At 38.7% G+C, this 19737-nt stretch overlaps 1 protein-coding gene across 1 annotated transcript in view; it reads right to left on the reverse strand.

Annotated features, from left to right (window-relative positions):
• LOC141415469 (uncharacterized) overlaps positions 1-19737 on the reverse strand; it is a 94757-nt gene that overhangs the window by 16054 nt on the left and 58966 nt on the right. The window contains exon 8 of the mRNA XM_074052187.1: positions 18228-18437. Within this exon, the coding sequence (XP_073908288.1) occupies positions 18421-18437 (17 nt within the window). The 3' untranslated portion in view covers positions 18228-18420. The remainder of the gene's footprint in view (positions 1-18227; positions 18438-19737) is intronic.

The following is a 19737-nucleotide window of genomic DNA, read 5'->3' on the forward strand; positions in this document are numbered from 1 at the left end:
AATGCTGTCAAGTCTCTCAAATTGGGGAAGGTTTTAGGTAAGTGGAAAAAGAGAGCTTTTCTCTCAAAAAAAAAAATAATCAGATTGCAAGCATGTGTCACAAACTCTGGAAGTGCTCATTATGCTGAGAGAAGCTCCTTATCTTATTTTAATACTAACTCCACAGTGAGTGACAATCAAGGTACAAATTTTACTCTCATCTGAGTACTCATGCAATCATGAGCAGAGCTGTCTGGGAGATGAGCACAGGTATCCCCTTGAAAACTCCTGGCCAGTCCCTTCTCACTTGGCAATCATCCATCACCAGTCATGGGCTTTTCATAAGACTTCTTGGCAAGTGAACTGTCATCAAAGCAGGCACACAACATTAACTCCAGGGATCTCCGTTCATTGATAAAGCTACCTTTGTGTTGATAAGGAAATGTGAATTTCTTCAGCAGAGGAATACAGCTTGAACTCTGCCGATGCCCTGTGTAGCCTGATACTTCTGAAATTAGAACAATAGTATTCATTACATACATTCGTGTTGCCCTCCACATAAATAAGTACATGGAGTGGAAAAATGTTAATGTTTTATTCAAGAAAAGTATATTCAAAGACATGAAACTTAGGGTATAAAAATTTAAAGAAACAGCCAGGCATGGTTACCACACACCTGTAATCCTAGCACTTGGAAGGTTAAGGCAGGAGGATCTTGAGTTTGAGGCCAGCCATAGAGAGACCATGTCTCAAAAACAAAACAAAAGAATTTAAGTTGAAATTGAGCAGTGAAGTATCTAGTCTGAAGCAACTGGCCTCAGAGAATTACAAATATTCATTTTACCTATGCCCAGGGGTAGAAATAAAAAACAGAAATTCATAAAACATTTCATATTTTGGACAACTGTACTATAGGATGGGTTCTTCTCTTAAGACTTTTTCTACTTTCAGATTATTTAGTCTTTATACCAAGAGTATAATTTTATTTCAAATTTAGAGTTATACAGAAAATACTTTTATTCTTTTAACTTACAGTAAAACAGACCACCAAGTTGGGAATAGAGAAGCCATTAATTTTCCAAAGAAAGTTACTCAAGGTGTGCAGTGCTACATCATCAATATTCATCCTCATAGCCCTGGGTGTCACTGACTTATCCATTCATTGAAAGATATTTGGTGAGCATTTCCTCTGGAAGTGCTTATTGTGCTGAGAGAAGCTCCTTGTCTTATTTTAATACTTACTCCATAGTAAGTGGCAATCAAGGTACAAATTGTCACCAAGGAAGACTACGAATAAGAGTGATGCTACACTCAGCATCATAAACTTGGATATTAACAGGGAACATAGGCTAGCATGTGAGCAAGTGCCATAAAACAATGGAACACAGTTGATCTAATTTATTATTATTTAATATGCTGTGACTGTCTTGCCATGTCTGACAGTCTTACTTAATGAAGACAATTCAGGTTGATTTTCTCAAGATCAACTCAGTGTAAACTTGCTTAAATGTAAACTCTAGATTTCAGATTTTCTTTGGATTTTATCAGCGACGTAGTCAAAGAATGTGAACACTTAAAATACTGCAGTCCAGTCATGCTGACCTATTATTTTTGTTAGGCTTTTTTTTTTCTCCATAGACTTTGATATTATTATTCTTTTGATTTTGTTTCTTGTATATTTTAAACCACAAACTTAAAAAAGAATCAAAATGGAGAGTATAGGACCTGAAGATATGTCTCTGCACTTTCTCCCACAAAAAAAAATCCATAGTTTGTAAAGACTTACACTTCCATGTAAGCATACAACCACACTTCCATGAGAATCAAACTAATTTTTGATAACTGAATATTTCTGGAAATAGTCTTTTGAGTTCTATAAGATGTCACATAAGACACGTGGCTTTAATGTTTTAAACTCAATCTATGTATTTTTCATTAGTAATTTGCTTCATTTAGAAGGGATGTTACGTGTTGTGTCGAGGGTTTGATTTTACCTTACACACAAGCTAAGTCAGCCTATAATTGACTTATTGATGCTGGCAGATGACAGAAGACTCCTGGCTCAGAGACAAAGGACTGAGCACCTGCCATTTGCATTATTTCTCCCAAGTCCTTAAGTCTTGTGTTTCATGGTGGGGCTCAGATGAATACTGCGCCCGCATCAAGGGAACACAGAGCTTGGGGAATCCATGGATTCTGTATGTAGTAAGTAAGTTTAATTTTTGTCCTAGAGGGAAAGATGGCATCGTCCCTCTAGATGGCTTCAAACACAGACTTGAGAAATGGCCTGAATAGAGTGCTATCGGAGCTTACAGGTCTTATTTTAACCAGCAAGAACACACAGAGTTATCCACAGCCCACAGGAGGCTCACTTCTCTTAGTATTGCTGAGCAAAAACACACAAGTAGTAAGTGATTTTACATTTTTCCAAGAAAGATCAAAGACTGATTATATGTTAATCCCTCTTTATCTCATCTGTAAAATAAAGAGGATAGACTAAATAATTGCTAAGGTTTTCTTCAGTGAAAAACTGAGGTTTTCTAATTTAACTCTTTCACTGGGAGTCAGTGTGGATCACAGATGTTGGGAAGTGTCTGAAATTTTAAGCCATCAAGACTGAAGCTATCCAGTAGAACTTTCTGTGGTGATAAACATGTCTTATTGCTCTGCTGATCCTATATAGTAGTCCCTAGCCGTATCTGGTTTTCAAACACTTGAAATGTGGCTAATGAATGTGAGGGACAGAATTTTTTAATTTATTTAATTCACATGGATTTGAACCACATGTGACTAGTGTCTTCCATATTATAAAATGTCAAAAGTTGTCAATCTACTGAAGCATTTCTTTTAGTTCAACCAACTGGCACCCTACTATGATGTCAAGACACTGTCAGTTTGGCATGAGAGTGGACTAGGAAGGCAGCCCTCCTTCAAATATTCTTTCTACCTCCTCAAGTGCTAATGTTTCAAATTCTAGAACAGATTAGGGATCCATTGCTTTGATACAATGTCTTTCCTTCCCCTAAGAGTGTTCTTAGAAATGAAACCAGGTATTTGTACAAAAGTAAATTTACTCGAGAGTAGGCTTTAGCTGTGTGCTAGTGACTAATGCCTATAATCCTAGCTATTCAGGAAGCAAAAATAAGGAGGATTAAGTTTAGAGGCCAGCCCAGGAAACTAGTTCATGAGATCCTATCTCAAAAATGCCCAACACAGAAAAAGACTGGTGGAATGGCAAGTGGTAGAGTGCCTGCCTAGCAAGCCTGAGACCCTGAGGTCAAATCCCAGAATGCAAAATTAATTAATTGATTAATAAAACAGTAGGCTTTGATGGAAGAATCAGAAGGTATCCAGGTGCAGGACCACTGGGGTGAAGAAAGCATGGGGCAGGAAGTCCAGATAGGCCCAAATTTTTAAATTAGAGCTAATCAGCTAAAAAAATGCAAAATTGAAGGGTTTTGAACAATGTCAAAGAATGAGGGAAGAAGTGCTATGTACATGTCGTTACAGTGAGACATGATTTTTGCTAAATATTCTAAATATTTTTTCTGTTGAGAAACACTTGCTATCAGTGCTGGTTTAAAGTTGTGAATACAGGTTGGGCACAGTGGTTCAAGACTATAGACACAACTACCTGGGAGGCAGAGATAAGGAGGATCGTGGTTTGAGACCAGCACCAGAGAATGAGGGGGAAGGGAGCTCACATGAGCACCTGTCATCTCAGCTATGCAGGGAAGCCACAAATAGGAGACTCATGGGTCAGGATGACCCATGGTCTCAAAAATAACCACCATAAAAATAACCACTGGTGAAGTGGCTCAAGTGGTAGCACAACTGACAAGCAAGCAGAGGCCCTGAGTTCAAAGTCCAGTATATCAGTTGTGATTGATTGATTACCTGGTGTAGAGTACTCAATTTAATTTCTTTCTTTCAGATTTCCCCTATTTTAAAAAGCATATCTTGTAATAGTTTTCAATTTAAGTCATTTATTGAGGGATGGGAAAGCTCCATTTTGTCTCATCACCTCCAAATTAAATCATTGTTTAATGTTAACATTCAACAATTGTAGGAAAAAGAAATCTCCCTCAAAATTGTGACAGTTCTCTACGCATTTAATATAAAATCATTTTGTATAGCATCATGTCAAAGAGAAAAGAGTCTGACACTTGGCACAAAGGCAAAGCAGCCTGTATTTAGGATTGCCTCAATGGGTGCAGGAGTTACTGGAGTAGAGTTTTGTAGTAGAAGAGAGACAGCCAAGTTAATACAACAAGGAAAAGTGAGATTTATAGCCAAGGAGGTGGTGGGGAGTGGTCAGTAGACAGAAAATTACTAAGAGGACAGGTCATTCTTACTTCCTGACCTGACTGGAGTCTTGGCAAAGATAGGTCAGGCTAATCAGATGCCACATTAGAGATGGCAATTAGATATTGAGAATGGAGGATTCTGAGTAAGCCTTGACAGGAGTTTTGCTAAATTGAGCAAGGCAAAGACCAAAGGTTGGAGCTAGCTGAACCGAGAGCCCAAGAATGCTGACTACAGTGTGATCAAGGGGTGAAAATTTGCCAATGAAATCAATTATTTTTTTAGAAAAAAATAATTTTATGAAGATTCTTAAAATAGAAGGAGCAAAATAGAAAAAAGTACATAAATGTAAGGGGAAGTGGTCATTCTGGTGAGGAACTAAATGTACTTGAATAAAATCAAAGGGGGGTGAGGGTGGGGATTGAGGGAAGAAAGAATTAAACAGTTGCCACCCCTCACCTGTCAGGAAGAGTAATTAGGAGGTTAGAAGGTGAGGTGACACATAATGGCTCATCTTACCAACGTAAGTGGGTAAGAGATAGACAAATGGTCTTGCTGGGAAAAAAGCGTCATGTCTTCATGTAATGGTGTAAAAGATTGGTTTTGTTTGTGGGTTTAGAAATGTGAACTTTCAAACAAAAGGGAAATGGAGAATGAGAAGAAAACTGAATGAACCACCAAAACAAAGGAAAAAGATGAAATACCATGTCAAATAAATAGTGTAAGATAGAAAGAACAGTCAGATATAGATATTTTTATGCTAAATGTGAATAAACTAACCTATTAGGTTTAAAAATAGTTAAACACACCTACAATGGTGAAAAAGAGGAGGTGTGCCAAGAAGTAGCAAGGAACAGCTAATACAAGTAAGAATGCAATACAGCCAAGCACCAGTGGCTCATGCCTGTAATCCTAGCTACTTGGAAGGCTGAGATTGGGAGAACTGAGGTTCAAGGTGGGCAAAATGTTCATGGAACCTCATCTCCAAAATAACCAGAGCAAAATGGACAGGAGGTGTGGATAAAACAGTAGAGCTCCTGCTTTGCAAGTGAGAAGCCCTAAACTTAAATTCCAGTCCCCTGGCCGCCCCCCCCAAAACGCAATATTACTATCAGAGAAAACACAATTCAAGATTAGAACAACCGAGTAAACTCAGAAGGAGCATTATCTGGTGAGAAAGGGTACAATTTATTTAGAGAATATAAAAGTCATTAATACTTCAGAAAAGTAGCAGTTGAATAAAGTAAGCAAAAACAACTAAAAAGAACTTCCAGAGCTCCACTCTCACCTTCACAAGTCACTTTGAAATAGAAATAAGGACCCTCTTATGGACAAGAGATGTCAGGTAATCACACCTTTACCTCATAAACCTGTTACCCACTAAGAGTGTCCTTCTTTCTTCCTCCTCCCTTGTCACAACATATGGAATGTGCCTGTGCCTGTTTCCTGATCACAGAAGACAAAAACCCATCAGGTCTGGTGTAATGTCAGGAAGTCTCCCAGGACAAACTGGCCACAGCTCTTTATCTCACATGGGAAAATCTTCTTCAGCTATGAGCAAGACAGGTGTTTTTTTGTTTTGTTTGTTTTTTGTTTTTTTTCCCCCTGGTAGTACTGGGGTTTGAAGGCAGGGCCTTATGGTTGCTAGGCAGGCGCTCTACCACTTAAGTCAGAGATTTCTTTAAAAAAAAGATCCTGATGACTAGCAATAGTTGCCAGACCCCAACAACTGGGCCAGACATCCTGAATCTCCGGACATCCATGTTGCCCCATTTCCTCCATCCTCTGCATTTTCCTTTCAATTAAAACTGCCTGAGAGTTTTATTTCACTGATGACTGGGATGAGACCAAAGTCCCCTATGTCTGATATGATATCAACTTTATTGTAAATCCTTGGTGTATTGACTGAGTCTAATTAAAAATCAACTCTTAGATTTACCAATTCTACTGGCTTTTTTTTTCAGAGGTACTGGGGTTTGAACTCAGGGCTTCACACTTGCTAGGCAGGTGCTCTACCACTTGAGCCACTCCACCAGCCCTTTTTTTATATTGGGTATTTTTGAGATAGGGTCTCTTGAACTATTTGCCTGGGCTGGCTTTGAACCTTGATCCTTCTGATGTCTGTCCCCTAAGTAGTAAGGATTGTAGGCATGAGCTACCAGCACACAACTGATTTGGCTTTTAGAGTATTTATATTATAATAAACAATTTTATTAGAGAAACTCTAATTGAGTTCAGGATTGTCATTTTATCATTTTTTTTTGGTGTACAGGGTATTGAATTCAGGGATTTATGCTTGCGAGACAGCCTATCTACCTGTTGAGCCATGCCTCCAGCCCAGGACTGCCTTTTGTTTGTTTTTTGGTGGTTTGAACAGGGTCTCAGGCTAGCTAGGCAGGGGCTCTACCACTTAAGCCACTCCCTCCACTGACTGAGTCCCATTAAAAGTGTCTTTTAATGATTTTTCTAATTAAATGAATTAAGATCAATCATTTTGTGGTACTAGGTTTTGAACTCAGAGCCTTCACCTTGAGCCACTCCACCAACCCTTTTTTGTTGGATAGGGTCTCTTGAACTATTTGCTGAGGGCTGGCTTCTAGCCAAGTTCCTCCTGATCTCTGCTATGAGTAGCTATGATTACAGGCATTAGCCAGTCACCAGCTAAGACTAATTTCTTTAGGCACCCCACTGTACTGTTGTTGATGGAGTCAGCGTTTTGCATTTGAAAGCACTAGGGTCTCTGCTTCCCTAGCTTGGAAAGGGGGACACAACAGGACTGGAGGGACCATGGGTTGATCCCAGGTCCCTGTCCCTGCACCCTAAGACCTGTCCCCTTCCTTCTTGTGCCTGCAGAGCCTGGAAAGGGAAATGGACCAAGACATGAGACTTCTGGCTGCATGTGGCCTCACCAGCTGCCTGTTCTCCATGTGCCTAGGGTGCGCGGCCGTGCTTTGCCTGGGCAGACCCATCCTTGTCACCCTCCATGACCACCTGGTCCCCGTGGTCCACTGTGCCACAGGGACACTGCCCTGCCCCGCCCCGCGGGAAGTGGCGCCCAGGCTCCGGCCTAGGAGCAGGTGCATGGACACCACCCACCAGACCCCACATGCCCTGGCCACCCGTGTCCTCATGCTCACCAGTCCTGTTCTACCTTCTGTTGCCCTCCCTTTTTCTGCTCTAGGTCACCTGGGGCCATCGGACTGGGAACAGCCCTTCCTAAATGCAGACAGAAATGACTCTGGGGTCATCATAGGTAACAGGACCCAGATTGGTCTAGTCCTTGGCATTGATGTCCCTTGGTAATGATTTATGCAAGGGAACAATGTGCCCAAAGTCAACACTCCAGCGTGAGGTGAAAAGCATGGATGTACTATGTATGATTCCTGTAATCTCAGTTTCTCTAGTATGGGAATTCCCACTGAAACATAGTATCAAAACAACAGCTACAAAGTAACAAAAGCTCTTCATTTGCAAAGTGGCTGTCTTCCTTAGGCTGTCCAGGCCATTGCTTTGTAAAGGCATCACACCACATAATCACTTGATTATGCTCAGAGCAATGCAAAACTCTGTGAACTTTATGACACTTTTATCAGTGGCAAATCGTATTGCGTAGATGCGTCCTGTGACAATATTTCATTTAAAAGATTTTAAGTGCATAACTTTTAAATGCACGAGTCTGTGTCATTATGTGCATACAAGGTTGAACAGCAATACCCACTATATACTTCACTTTAAATTTTTACCCTTCAAAATGGCAGAAAACCATTCATTATAAAATTCTCCTAAATTTTTGAGTGTATTTAACATTCTACCACCAGCTCAGTTGTTTTTCTCTTTTAATCAGTAAAATACAAAATAAAAATATATGAGCCAATGATGAATGGAACCTTTTAAACTTCTCTGTGGGAATATGGTCAATACTTTTTTGTTAAATTTTAAGCCAAATCTAATGCTTAATAAATTCTGATTTTTTTTTATTACAATGCAGTTTCAATGTGCTCATGTTTTCAGAATAGCTTCCAAGTCCTGCAAGTGTTTGCACAATGTCAGAGTGACTGCCTGGCCTTCCTGTCTTTGGAATTTCGTTGCTTTTGGTCAAGTGTCACTGGCAAGACTTTTGAAATGCAAAGGTTTTTGCTGTTAAACAGTAGGTCCCAGAAGCATTCTACAACCCTGAGCCAGTCTCATCTGATCCCTCAAGGAGGTGAGGGGAATGAATCCTGCGTGGAAGGCAGAAAGGGTGGGTTTCCTTCCCTAGCAGTCACCTGCCAGGGATACAAATTCAAGAATTTCCTATGTGGACAGTGAAAGCTGTCCTTATACATATTCATCAGCTTTTGCATAGATTTGACTTTTCATTCTTGGCTAATCTAACTGCTGTAATAGTTCTGTGGCCTGGCCTTGTGCCTCAGCCTTGTGTCTGTGAACTAAAACCTAAAACTCTGAGACCCTGGCAGCCATGCCTCCCTCTCCGATGTCCTGATCTACTAGTTTAGAGTGTAGCGAAGTTGAGGGTCAGTATTTTAAACATTTATACCTGGCTCTTTCAGATAATCCATGTTTGACATAAAACAAACTTCATAAATACCCTTGTAATTTTTTGATAATAAGGTTTGATTACACATGTTATACTGTGCATTTTGAAAGTATATTATTATAAAAGTATTTAAAATGATTTCATTAAAATGTACCCATCTAATTATATTAACAGTAAGTACTGGATACTTTTAAAATAATATAAAGCTTTCCACCTGTTAACTGTCTTAGAGAATTGTGTAGGTTTGTACTTAAAGGGGACAGGACTTTTGCACAGATGTGAAAGACAAAGTCCAACTCTAGTGGCTTTCCTTATTTGGGTGCTTATCTGTGGTCCCTTTATTGTTCCCTGCTGGCATTTGGAACACAAGAAGTGCTAGAAGCTCACCTGCATTTCCATATTCCTGGAATCCAGACCCAAGTGACCTACCAAAAAATTGTGCTTTTGCTTTCCGTCTGGTAGTGGAGACAATGCAATGGAGGTTGGGAATATTATTATTTGGAAGTATTGCTTTTTCTAATTGACTGTTTTAATCATTTTGATAAATTTTAATGTTGAAATCAATACTGAATGTGATAAAATTTTTAATACTGAATTCTGTAATGGAACAGAACAGTGGTAGAAAACAAAGTGCAGAAAGGATGTCAGCTATGAGAGGCCACCTACTTTCCTTTCTGAATTGTAATTATGGTTTTTGTAAGTTGTGATTATGTTTTTAACCAAATTTACAATGAGATATAAACACTACTTCATGTACTGAGTTATCCTTTATTTATAGCAATAATATTTCAGCAAAAATATAATCCTCAACTTATTTACCACAAATATTGAGATGATGTCAATTTTTCTTTATTATTCTGTATCTTTTTCTAAATGCTGTTACTGCCATGCTTTTTAATTTACTAAGAAAATCACCTTAAACTGAAGAAATGCAATTCCCTTTTCAAATTTTGGATTGCTTAGGTGTAAATATTATACGTTATTCTCTAATTGCTCTTTGAATATAAACTGATGGCTACTCACTCGGAGGAAAGACAGCTTTTATGTGATCAATATTATATCTGCCATTCTAATCAGGGGTTTATTATCGCAGGGCCAAATTCTCACAGATTATCCCAAATTTAATAGGTGCTATTAACTGGAACATATCTCATTAAGGTTTATGGATGCAGGAAGATGGCAGAAAAGTAGAATTAACCCTAGGGAGAAGTTCCAGGAAGAATGAGGCAGTAGTTATTTGGTAATTGCATGGAACAGCCATTGGTTTAAATAAACCACTCACATAAGAACAATGATGCAATGCTCTCCAGAACCCAGATACCACTTGTCTGCCAAGGACTAATTAGGTTGCACAGAGTATCCATACCAGGGCAAACTGGAAATGTACCAATTGAACACTGCTATTATATAATTCACTTGTCAACTTATTTGTGTTACCTTTGAAAGAATGCACAGTAAGCCTGTTTCTTAAATCTGCCCCTAGCGAGTGATCTCAGAAGTATTCTCAGAACACTTCATCTGGATGATGTCTAAGTGGAAGGTGAAGGATTTTTACTTCTGCATTGCTCTCTTAATACAGTAGTACATAATGGACACACCTTCACGGATAATGGATGATTTGAGTTTCTCTTTTTTTCACAAAAGACCTGTTTAGGATGGGGCAGGATTCAACACTGTATAGTCAACGTAGGCATTATGTAATCACTAAAACTTAGAGACTTATTGTATTCCATAGAAGATTTTGTAGCTGGAATTTTCTAGAAAAGACTAAATAGCACAGTCCATTGCTCTGCGTGTCTTGTAAGAGAAGCTGAAAAATGAAACTGGATTGAACATCACCACCATCAGTTTGTGTTGACATTTATATTTTATCTTTTTATTTGAAAATCAATTCTGCTTTGGAATACAGCAAGAAAATTATTTTAAAGAAAGTTTGTATGAAATTTAACTTATGAAATTTGTGTGGTTTTTTCCTAGTTTATAAAAATGTATAGATAAATGCATTCTGTACTGGTTTGTGCATTTATTTATATTTTGAGATTATTATGCTGTTTCTCTTTTTATGATCTGGTATCATCTGGTAAAATTTTCTTTCTAACTTATTAAAGAAAAAATGAAAAAAGATAAATATTTACTAATTGCTAGAAGTAAAAACATGGATGAACGTATATAATTAAACTTTGGCCTTAGGGCAAGCATTTAATTTAAAAGTCTATATTAAGATTCTTCTTTGATGTGGCAGAGATGATTCTCTGGATCATAGACACTGGTTGCAAGTAGCATCCTTCTATGATATACAACTAGAATTATAATGACTTGTCAAATAAAAAAAGAAAGTATTCTTCATTTGAGAAGGCTGAGATTTTTGACTCTTAAGAACTACAAAATTCTAATATTGAAAATAGAGTGTTTAATACAACACTGAAGGCTTATCACTGACATAGGTGAATGGTATTATCATGATATTATGGTTTACATTCACCTCAGGAAGTCATTCTAGTACTCATCACTGAAGCATAAACTTGACCTATTATGATTGGCGTTAACATTAACGCATGACCTGCTCCAGCCATGTCTCCGTTACTATGAAGAGTCACAGGAAAGTCAAATTATTTCCCTTAAGATCCTCATAGTAATGGAGATGGGGTAGAATAGGCCAGGTATGTGAGGTTTTTGGTTTTTTTTTTTTAACCTGCTCTCTCAGTTTTTTGGTGAGGAACGAAAACAAAGATAGGGAGACTTATTTCTCCAAGGGACAATAGTTATAAGTTGTCCTGCTTGGACTAAACTCCTGGCAGTTTTCAGTCCACTATGATTGTCACGGCCTCTTTACTACCCAGTGTTATTTATCAGAGCAGAAGAATGTGCCAGATCTTGATAGCCAGCCTCACCCGGCCAGTAGTTTGGGGTCTTTGTTCACATCTTTTATGAAAAACATTTGATGGAAAATTGACTTTAATAGCTCCTTAATAAAATACTACTTCATCATGTAGACCTGGAAGGCAAGCAGATGCACCTTTTGTTTAGGTTATTCTGGAATCTACCATGTAACTGACACAAGTGGATGATTAAAATGTTCTTGAAATTGGAGAAGGATCAAATGGACACTTTTTTCTACCTTTAAAATTATTTTTAATATTTTCTCTTCAGTTTTACATGGTCATGTTAGGGGATCTGACATTTCAGTTACAGCTTGGTGCTTTATTAAGGAGAACATAATGTTTGATCCAGGGACAGGCCATTTTGAACTGAAAGTAAGGAGCTTTTTACCATGGGAAGCATGGTAATCCTAGCTGCCTTCCTTCCATCCATGCTGTTCTAAAAGCTGCATGTCCTTTGACTTATGACATCTCAGCACCATGATGAGAGAAGCATTGTATCAACTCCTACTGTGTTTTTATTATTACTGTTCTTGTTATATTGTTATACTCGTTATATCGACACATTGTACTTGAATATATTTATGGGGTACATAGTGATGTTGTAATTTTGTAATATAATGTGGAAGGAAATTCTGTCATTCACCACATGGATGGAATTTAGAGAACATTATGCTAAGTGAAAAAAGTGAACACAAGCACTGCAAATTCTCACTTAATTGTGGAACAGTCAAGCTCACGAACAGAGAAAAGAGTGGTGGCCAGAAGCTGGGGGTGGGAGGAATGAAGGGGGGGTGATGAACAGTACAAAGTCTCTGTCAGATAGGAGGAAGAAAGGTGACATGCTCTCTCTCTCCCCCTCCCTCCCTCTCTTTCCTCCTCCCCCTCCCTCTCTCCTCTCTGTCCCTCCTTCTTCTTCCTCCTTCTTTTTCCTGCTCCCCTCCTCCTTCTCCCTTCTCCTCCCTTCCCTCTCGCTTCTCCTCCCCTCCCTCCTCTTCTTCTCTCTCCCTCCTCCTCTTCTTATTCTTCTTCCTCTCTCTCTTTATCTCTCCTCTCTCTTCTGTCCCTCCCTCCCTTCCCTCATTATTTTCCCTGAGATCTGCTCAGTGTGCATGGTGAGCATGGGTGATGACTGAGTTCTGAATGTTTCCACTTTACTAAGAGGATGAATCCCAAATGTTCTCCTTGCAAAAAAAATGCCCAATATTTGAGATGATAAATTTGATGGTTGGCTCGGTTTTACACATTTTAAAGCAAAGCATGATTAGTTGGTGGTCTAACTTACTATCTCATTGGTCAATTTTGGGTGGGATGGAGATATTCTTAAACACTGTTTTAGCCCTTTATGCCACATTGTGGAAACATGTTAACAGAGCTCTGTAGACTGCAGAATATATATAAATATCTGGAACTCACTCTTTGATGACATTCTTTTTAAAATATTTTTATCTATGCAGCACTGTACTTCACATAGAATAAGATTCAGTGCTGTTTGCAATATTCCACATTAATACCAAGCCTCAGTCTTGAGGTGAAATTTTTATTGAAGGCACACAGAACCCTTGAACTATAGCTGCTAATTTGAGTTTTCTGTTGTTGTTCCATTTTGTTTTGTTGATCCAGAGACTCTGGATGTATCCCAAGCTGGCCTCAAATTTCCATCCTCTTGCCTCAGCCACCCTGAGTGCTGGTATTCTAGGTGTGATTCCCTATATCAGCTAATTTAAGTTCTTTATTGTTCATAATTATTTTAAAGGAGAGATGGGATTAATAAATTCATCAACTAAGAGTGAAAGTTGCCTTAAATTTCTGTACCAACAAAGCAAAATTTCTGATTTTCCAACTTTGACCAAATTGCCTTCAAATGGCACTTGTTATAAGGCTAGAGACGATTTTATTTTCATTAAATATCCAATATCTGGATGGTGATATACCACATTTAAATAACATTCAGTAAATGAATAAATGCATGCATTAATAAAATGATATATTCCCCAGTTTTTGCTAATAACTAAAAATGTGACTAAAAGAGGAGGAAATCTACTCTTTGAGGCTAATATAACTGGAAATAATCTTGTTAGTTTATGGTAATTATAAACTTCCAGGGACTCTGCTAAATCATTTACATGAATGAAGTCACTAGGTCCTCACAGAAAATCTATGAGGTAAGTTACTAATATTATTTCTATTTTATATTTGACCATACTGAAGCAGAGTTACTTTAAATAACTGGTCTGGGGTCATTCCCTTAAGCTGGGCTTTGAACCCAGGCAGTCCAGCTCCTGTACTCTTCAGCAGTGATACCAATGTCACTCATAGAGATATTCTTTGTGGTTATTGGGATAATGGCAGCAAAGAAAACTTTTTAAATATTAGTCCAGAGAAATAATTCATGAAATTTCTTTGTAGAATACCTTTGTCTTATTTCCTTAACATGTGAAATACTTATGTCAAGTAAGCTCATGGTTTAAAAAGATACTAAGATATTAAAAAATGTGTGTGTTTGTGTGTGTGTGTGTATTAGTTGGATTGCCTTCACTGTAATGAAATACCTAGAAAATTAACTTACAAAAAGAGAAGGTTTATTTGGCCTCATAGTTTAAGAAGTTTTAGTCACACTGAAGGGCAATGGCAGAAAGCATGTGTCAGAGGAAACTAACTTCATGACAAGGAAGCACAAGAGAAAGAGGAAGGGACAGAAGTCCCACAATTCTCTTCAGGGGTACAGCCCCAGTTACTTAAGGACATCTCACAAGCTCCCTCTCTCCTGTCAGGAGTCTTCCAGTAGCTCCGCTCTGGGTACCAACTCATCAACACAGGAACATTTGAGGGAAATTCAATGTCCAAACTGTAGCATCATCAAACTCTTTATCAAGTATGTATAATGCAATTGTTCAAAAGGTACTTCTTGGAATGGAAAAGGGGGCATGGTTTGGATTTATAAGACAATTTGAAGAATTTGGTAGAGAGAAATAAGACATTTCAGATTGGCTACAATTAAATAAAGCTTATGAAATTGCCCTAATTTATAATATAGCATGAAGATTTTCAGCATTTTACAAATATTTTTATGTGAAAGCAACAGAGAACTAAAAATGTACACTGGGAAACTTTGTGATTAAGAATTTTTTTGAGTGACAATCATTAGAAGAAAACTAAATTGTTTTCAATATTTCTTTCATTTTCAATTGTCAAGTCATTTCATTCACATTTTTAATGAAGGTTCTGGAAATTCTGGCATAAAACCCAGGAGATGGAGACATTAGCCAAAGGTTGATTTATTGTGGCAAAGAGACACCCAGTTTACTACTGTATCCAAGGGAACATTAATGAAGTTTTTCAATCCCAATTAGCCAAGTATAAGACACTCAAAGGCAAAGAACCAATGAAATAGTAGAAAACAATTTTCTAACACATCATTAAATCATTTTTTGGAAGGGGCAGGAGTAGAGGTGCCATTGGGGGGGGTCACATTAATGTTAGGAGGCAGACCATAAAATCTAGAATGAATGGTACAATTTGAAGAGGAAGGACTCAGACATTAAGATGTAACACAGGTGTAACTGGGTAGCACAAATGCAATTGTCAGGTTTGGTGGTTTGGTTTGGTTTTTGGCAGTACTGGAGTTTGAACACATGCCCTTGCACCTGCCCTCATGGCTGAGAATCTCCATGGAATTGAATTACAAAATAGAACCCAGTCATCAAAAGAAAAAAAAAAAAGTCCACTGGAGTCTTAAGAGCCATGTTAATTATAAGCAGAGAAAAAAATTCTTAGCGGTGAGAAATGTTACACATTCCAGAATTGCTCAGGTTTTCTGTCTCCATTTGAAGACTAGAACACACACACAAAATGGTAGCTGGATCACTTCTTTGGGCATGTAAATGGATGTAACTACCAACAACGTCTTAGCTCTACCTGCAATTGTTATACCATAGACTGGAAAGCTTGCGCAACAGCTATCTGATTCTCACAATTCTGGAGGCCTGAAACTTCATGATCCAGGTGTTGGTTGCTGGCTGGATCTGATTCTGCCATCTCACTCTGTGCTCATGGCCTTCCCTCACTGTTTGGGCATGGAACTAAGCAATCTGTCCCCGCGTCCTACAAGGGCACTAGTCCCATTAGGAAGGCCCTACCATCAGGGCCCAATCTAAACCTAATTACCTCCCAAACGCCCCACCTCCAAATACCACCACACTGGGAGCTAGGGTTTCAATGTGAGGTTTTTGGAGAGACCAAACATACAGTTCATAAACTGGGATTACAGTTAGCCTCAATAAATGACATTTCCTCTTGTGGAAGATCCTATGGAAAAGTTTAAAAGCTTTGACTTCTTGCAAATGATGAGAAGTGCTTAACCAGGAACAAAGAACTCATTTGGAAAGACACTTAGTGTTATTACTCATGAAGGAATAATCTAAGGTTGCTTTCTCTCCAACTTTCTCCCCTGGAGAGATGAACAATGGATGAACTTGGCCACAAGTTCTGAGGCAGGCTAAGATGGGAAAAGTTTGGGACTCTTAAAACCTATATGACTTAATATTGTATTTCAAGGTGAACATTCTTCTCTTGCTCTGAGCCTTCTTTTCAATTGCAAATATGTGCAGATTATTTACATCCTGGCTGAGGGATAATTCAACCCCCCCCACATTAGCCCAGGAACCACCCATGCCCCTCCCTAATCATTGTGTGGTTGGGAATCACCAGGTTTCAAAAGCACCAGCTCAGGAGGGGGGAATGGGGGAGAAATGACCCAAACATTGTATGCACATATGAACATTCATGTGGACATAAAAAATTTATGAAACTTCTGATCAGTTACTATAGCGCATAAACATTACTGTCTGGAAAGGATATGTCTGTGCCTCCCTAAGAGAACACTGTCACCTGTGCCAGCAGCTTTGAGGCTTTAGCTAAAAATGGGAGATGTCAGGAAATACTCAACCGTACATTGTTATATTTGTATATATTAATATATACATATTACATATAATACATAAGCATATTGAGAAGAAAAACAGGACTAAAAATGAAAGGAAGAAAGTGAGAAAAAGAAGTTTATGGGGTGGGGCATTGTGGTGTTTCTCATGTAGTAGGGTGCCTCCATTACAAGCTTGAGGCCCTGAGTTCAAATCCCAGTCCCAACAAAACCAAAAAAGTTTATCAGGAAAATTGAGGGAGAGAAAAATAAGAGGAAATGGAAAGAAAGAAGAACAAGAAACTAGACTCTTAACTTGGTTGTCCTGAAATTCTCGCTAGTAACCTTAGCTTGCATTAGTTGACTCTCAGCCTATAGTTGCCTGTGGATGCTAAGGTATGACAGATTATCTGGAAAGGATCTAACGTAAAAAAATAAGTAATGATTTCAAAATTATAAAAAGGCATTTAGGAGCACTACTAAATTGCTAAAAATTATTTTTAATCATCACACAGTTTTTCCTCTAACATCCATTTTAGATCTCTTGAGTGAGAATCATAATGTTGAGGAGAGATGCACCTTATCTTCATATTGAAAAGAGGACCCTGATTGCTCTAAACTACCATTTCCTTGTTGTGGTGATTGATGTGCATTGAAGTCAATCTGTGCATGGCATTCTCCAGCTAAAGAAGTTAGATAAGAGTTGGTCCAATCAGAATGAAGTTTTGGATTTTTGTTTGGTGGTTCTTGGCCTGCAATCTACTATTTGTTATGAATGAGAAACCATCATGAATGTTGCTAGCAGTAATTTTATAAGGTCAACCTGAGAACAACATTTAGAGAAGCAGAGCTTAGGAGAATTGCAAAAAATATTGATCCAGAGCCTGGACCAAACCATACCTGTATTAAGCCATGAAAATTTCTGTGGACTTTTCAGTCCGTGGAAAGTAGTAAATTCCTTTAATTGTTTAAGCCAGTTGAGTAGGTACTCTTTTATTTGTTACAGAAATAATCTCAACAAATGACACCTTTGTTGTGCTTGATAGGTTAACGGTATTAATGCAGTTTATATTTTTGAGATTTTCAACTACAATGGCATTATCAACACATAACCCATCATAAATCAAGTAGCATCTCTACATTTACAGTTTCTATATGTGCTTACAGTTTCTACATTATATATATCAAAGAATTAGAATTAAAATTCCTAAAGCCCAACCTCACTGCCTCATATGTACAAAATAGGGACTATGGAATTTTAAGAAAAATAAACCTTCATGATTAAGGTTGTTTGGTGAGAAGAATGAGTCGAAGCTAAAGCAGTTTGAAATAGTGACAACTATTTTGACATACTTCTGTCAAGCTAGTCAGAATAGAAATGAAGAACCAACAGTGGTTTCAGATTTACCTTTGCCAGTTACTTTCATATATATTATCACGCTTAAGTCTTAAATGTCCTTTGAGATTGCTGTTGTCCCTTCCCACTGCTACCTCCACTTTACATTTGGGGAAATAGGCTCAGAAAGGGAAAGTCATTTGTTCAGAATCAGATAGGAGGAGAGGCAGGATCTGAGTCCAGAGCCCAGATTATGCTCTTCCTACAAACCTGCTGGGTCTTTGTGATGCTTTACTGGAAACTCGAGGGGTCCTTAATGCCAGCAAGTAGTGGAGTTTAGAGGACACTCCCAAGCACTGGTTTCAGAATGCATTTAGCAGTTGCTTCATGTGCTGGAGGTATCTTATATTGCAGACACTGCAGTTTGGAGATTTTGTGTATATGTGTGTGCACACTGTTAAATTCACAAACAAGCCTTGCCTAGGGAAAAGCAAACACAAGGGAAGAATTGGATTCCACATAACCTAAACAAACACAAGATTTCTCATTCTGATGCACTGCCTCCTTTTCCTGAAAAGATTCGCTAATCCTCTGCCAATGTGATAATTGTTGGAGAAATAAGTTTCCGAATTGTCATTCCAGGAATTGCCTTTTGCAGCTGAAACTTCACCACTTAATTAAGCCCTCCCCTGCAATCTACTCAGCTCTAAAACTGCAGCAAAGGTTGAGAAGAGCTGCTGAAATTACAAAGAACCATTTTTGTGATAGAAATTCCACAGCGTGAAGTGTTTGCTCATGTTTACATCTTGTTGGGCACTGGCTCTTAAAATTTCCGGAACTACTATCATGAGGTGATAGGTCTTCAAAGGAAGACCTCTCTTCAATACCAAAATACTTTCTGAACCAACTTCATAATCCATGCTTATAAACTTGTATAGCTGGACTGATACCCTCCTATCAGCCAGTGCTGGGCTGTGGTCCACCCCTGGGAATGGGAAGGGGTGGAAGTTAATGTGCAGCTTCTTCAAACTAGGCATCTGCTGAGGCAAGGACAATTCCTCTAAGGTATGAGCCACTAGCAACCAACACCCATGGCATCTGGGGGATGAGTGTACAAGAATGACACAGGGACCTGGGTGAGGCAGCAACAGCACCTTCTGCACAATACCACCTGATATTTAGTCTCTGAGGTACAAAAGCTCACCCCAGATGGATTTCACAGAAAGAGATGACTGCAAAGCAGCAGGGAGGTGGTCTGATGGAGCAATGCACATTAGTATTAAATGGAACACCTCAGCCCAGTTGGGCTGGGGGGCTGGAGTAGAGGTGGAGTGGGAGTAGTTGTCCAGGGAAGTTTCCCCAGGGCCATGACTCAGAAACTGAGTCTTACAGGCTGAGAAAGATCTTCATCTGCAGAGGAAGTGAATTTCAGGTAGAGTATGAGATGAGTTCACATTAGTGAACAGGGCTGCATCAGAACTTTCATATGTCCTAAACTTAGACCTTTGCCTTTCTGGGACCCCCTCTGCCATAAAAAAATCTAAAGTTTTATTTTATGATTTCACGATAGGAATGTAAATATAATTCCTAAAAGTATTGTCCTTGGCCTACTGAGCTCAATGGATAAGTCAGCCTCACTAAAGAAGGTAGGATAGTGTGGCAAGACAGCTCAGAGTGCTTCTGAACTGCTAGAGTATGGCATATGTGGTGGTTCTGTGTCCTTGTCTTTGCTTCCATTCTTGCCTGGATTCCCTTACTGACCAGCACAGAGGGAACACAG

The sequence above is a fragment of the Castor canadensis genome, chromosome 13, assembly GCF_047511655.1.
Source record: "Castor canadensis chromosome 13, mCasCan1.hap1v2, whole genome shotgun sequence".
NCBI lineage: Eukaryota > Metazoa > Chordata > Mammalia > Rodentia > Castoridae > Castor > Castor canadensis.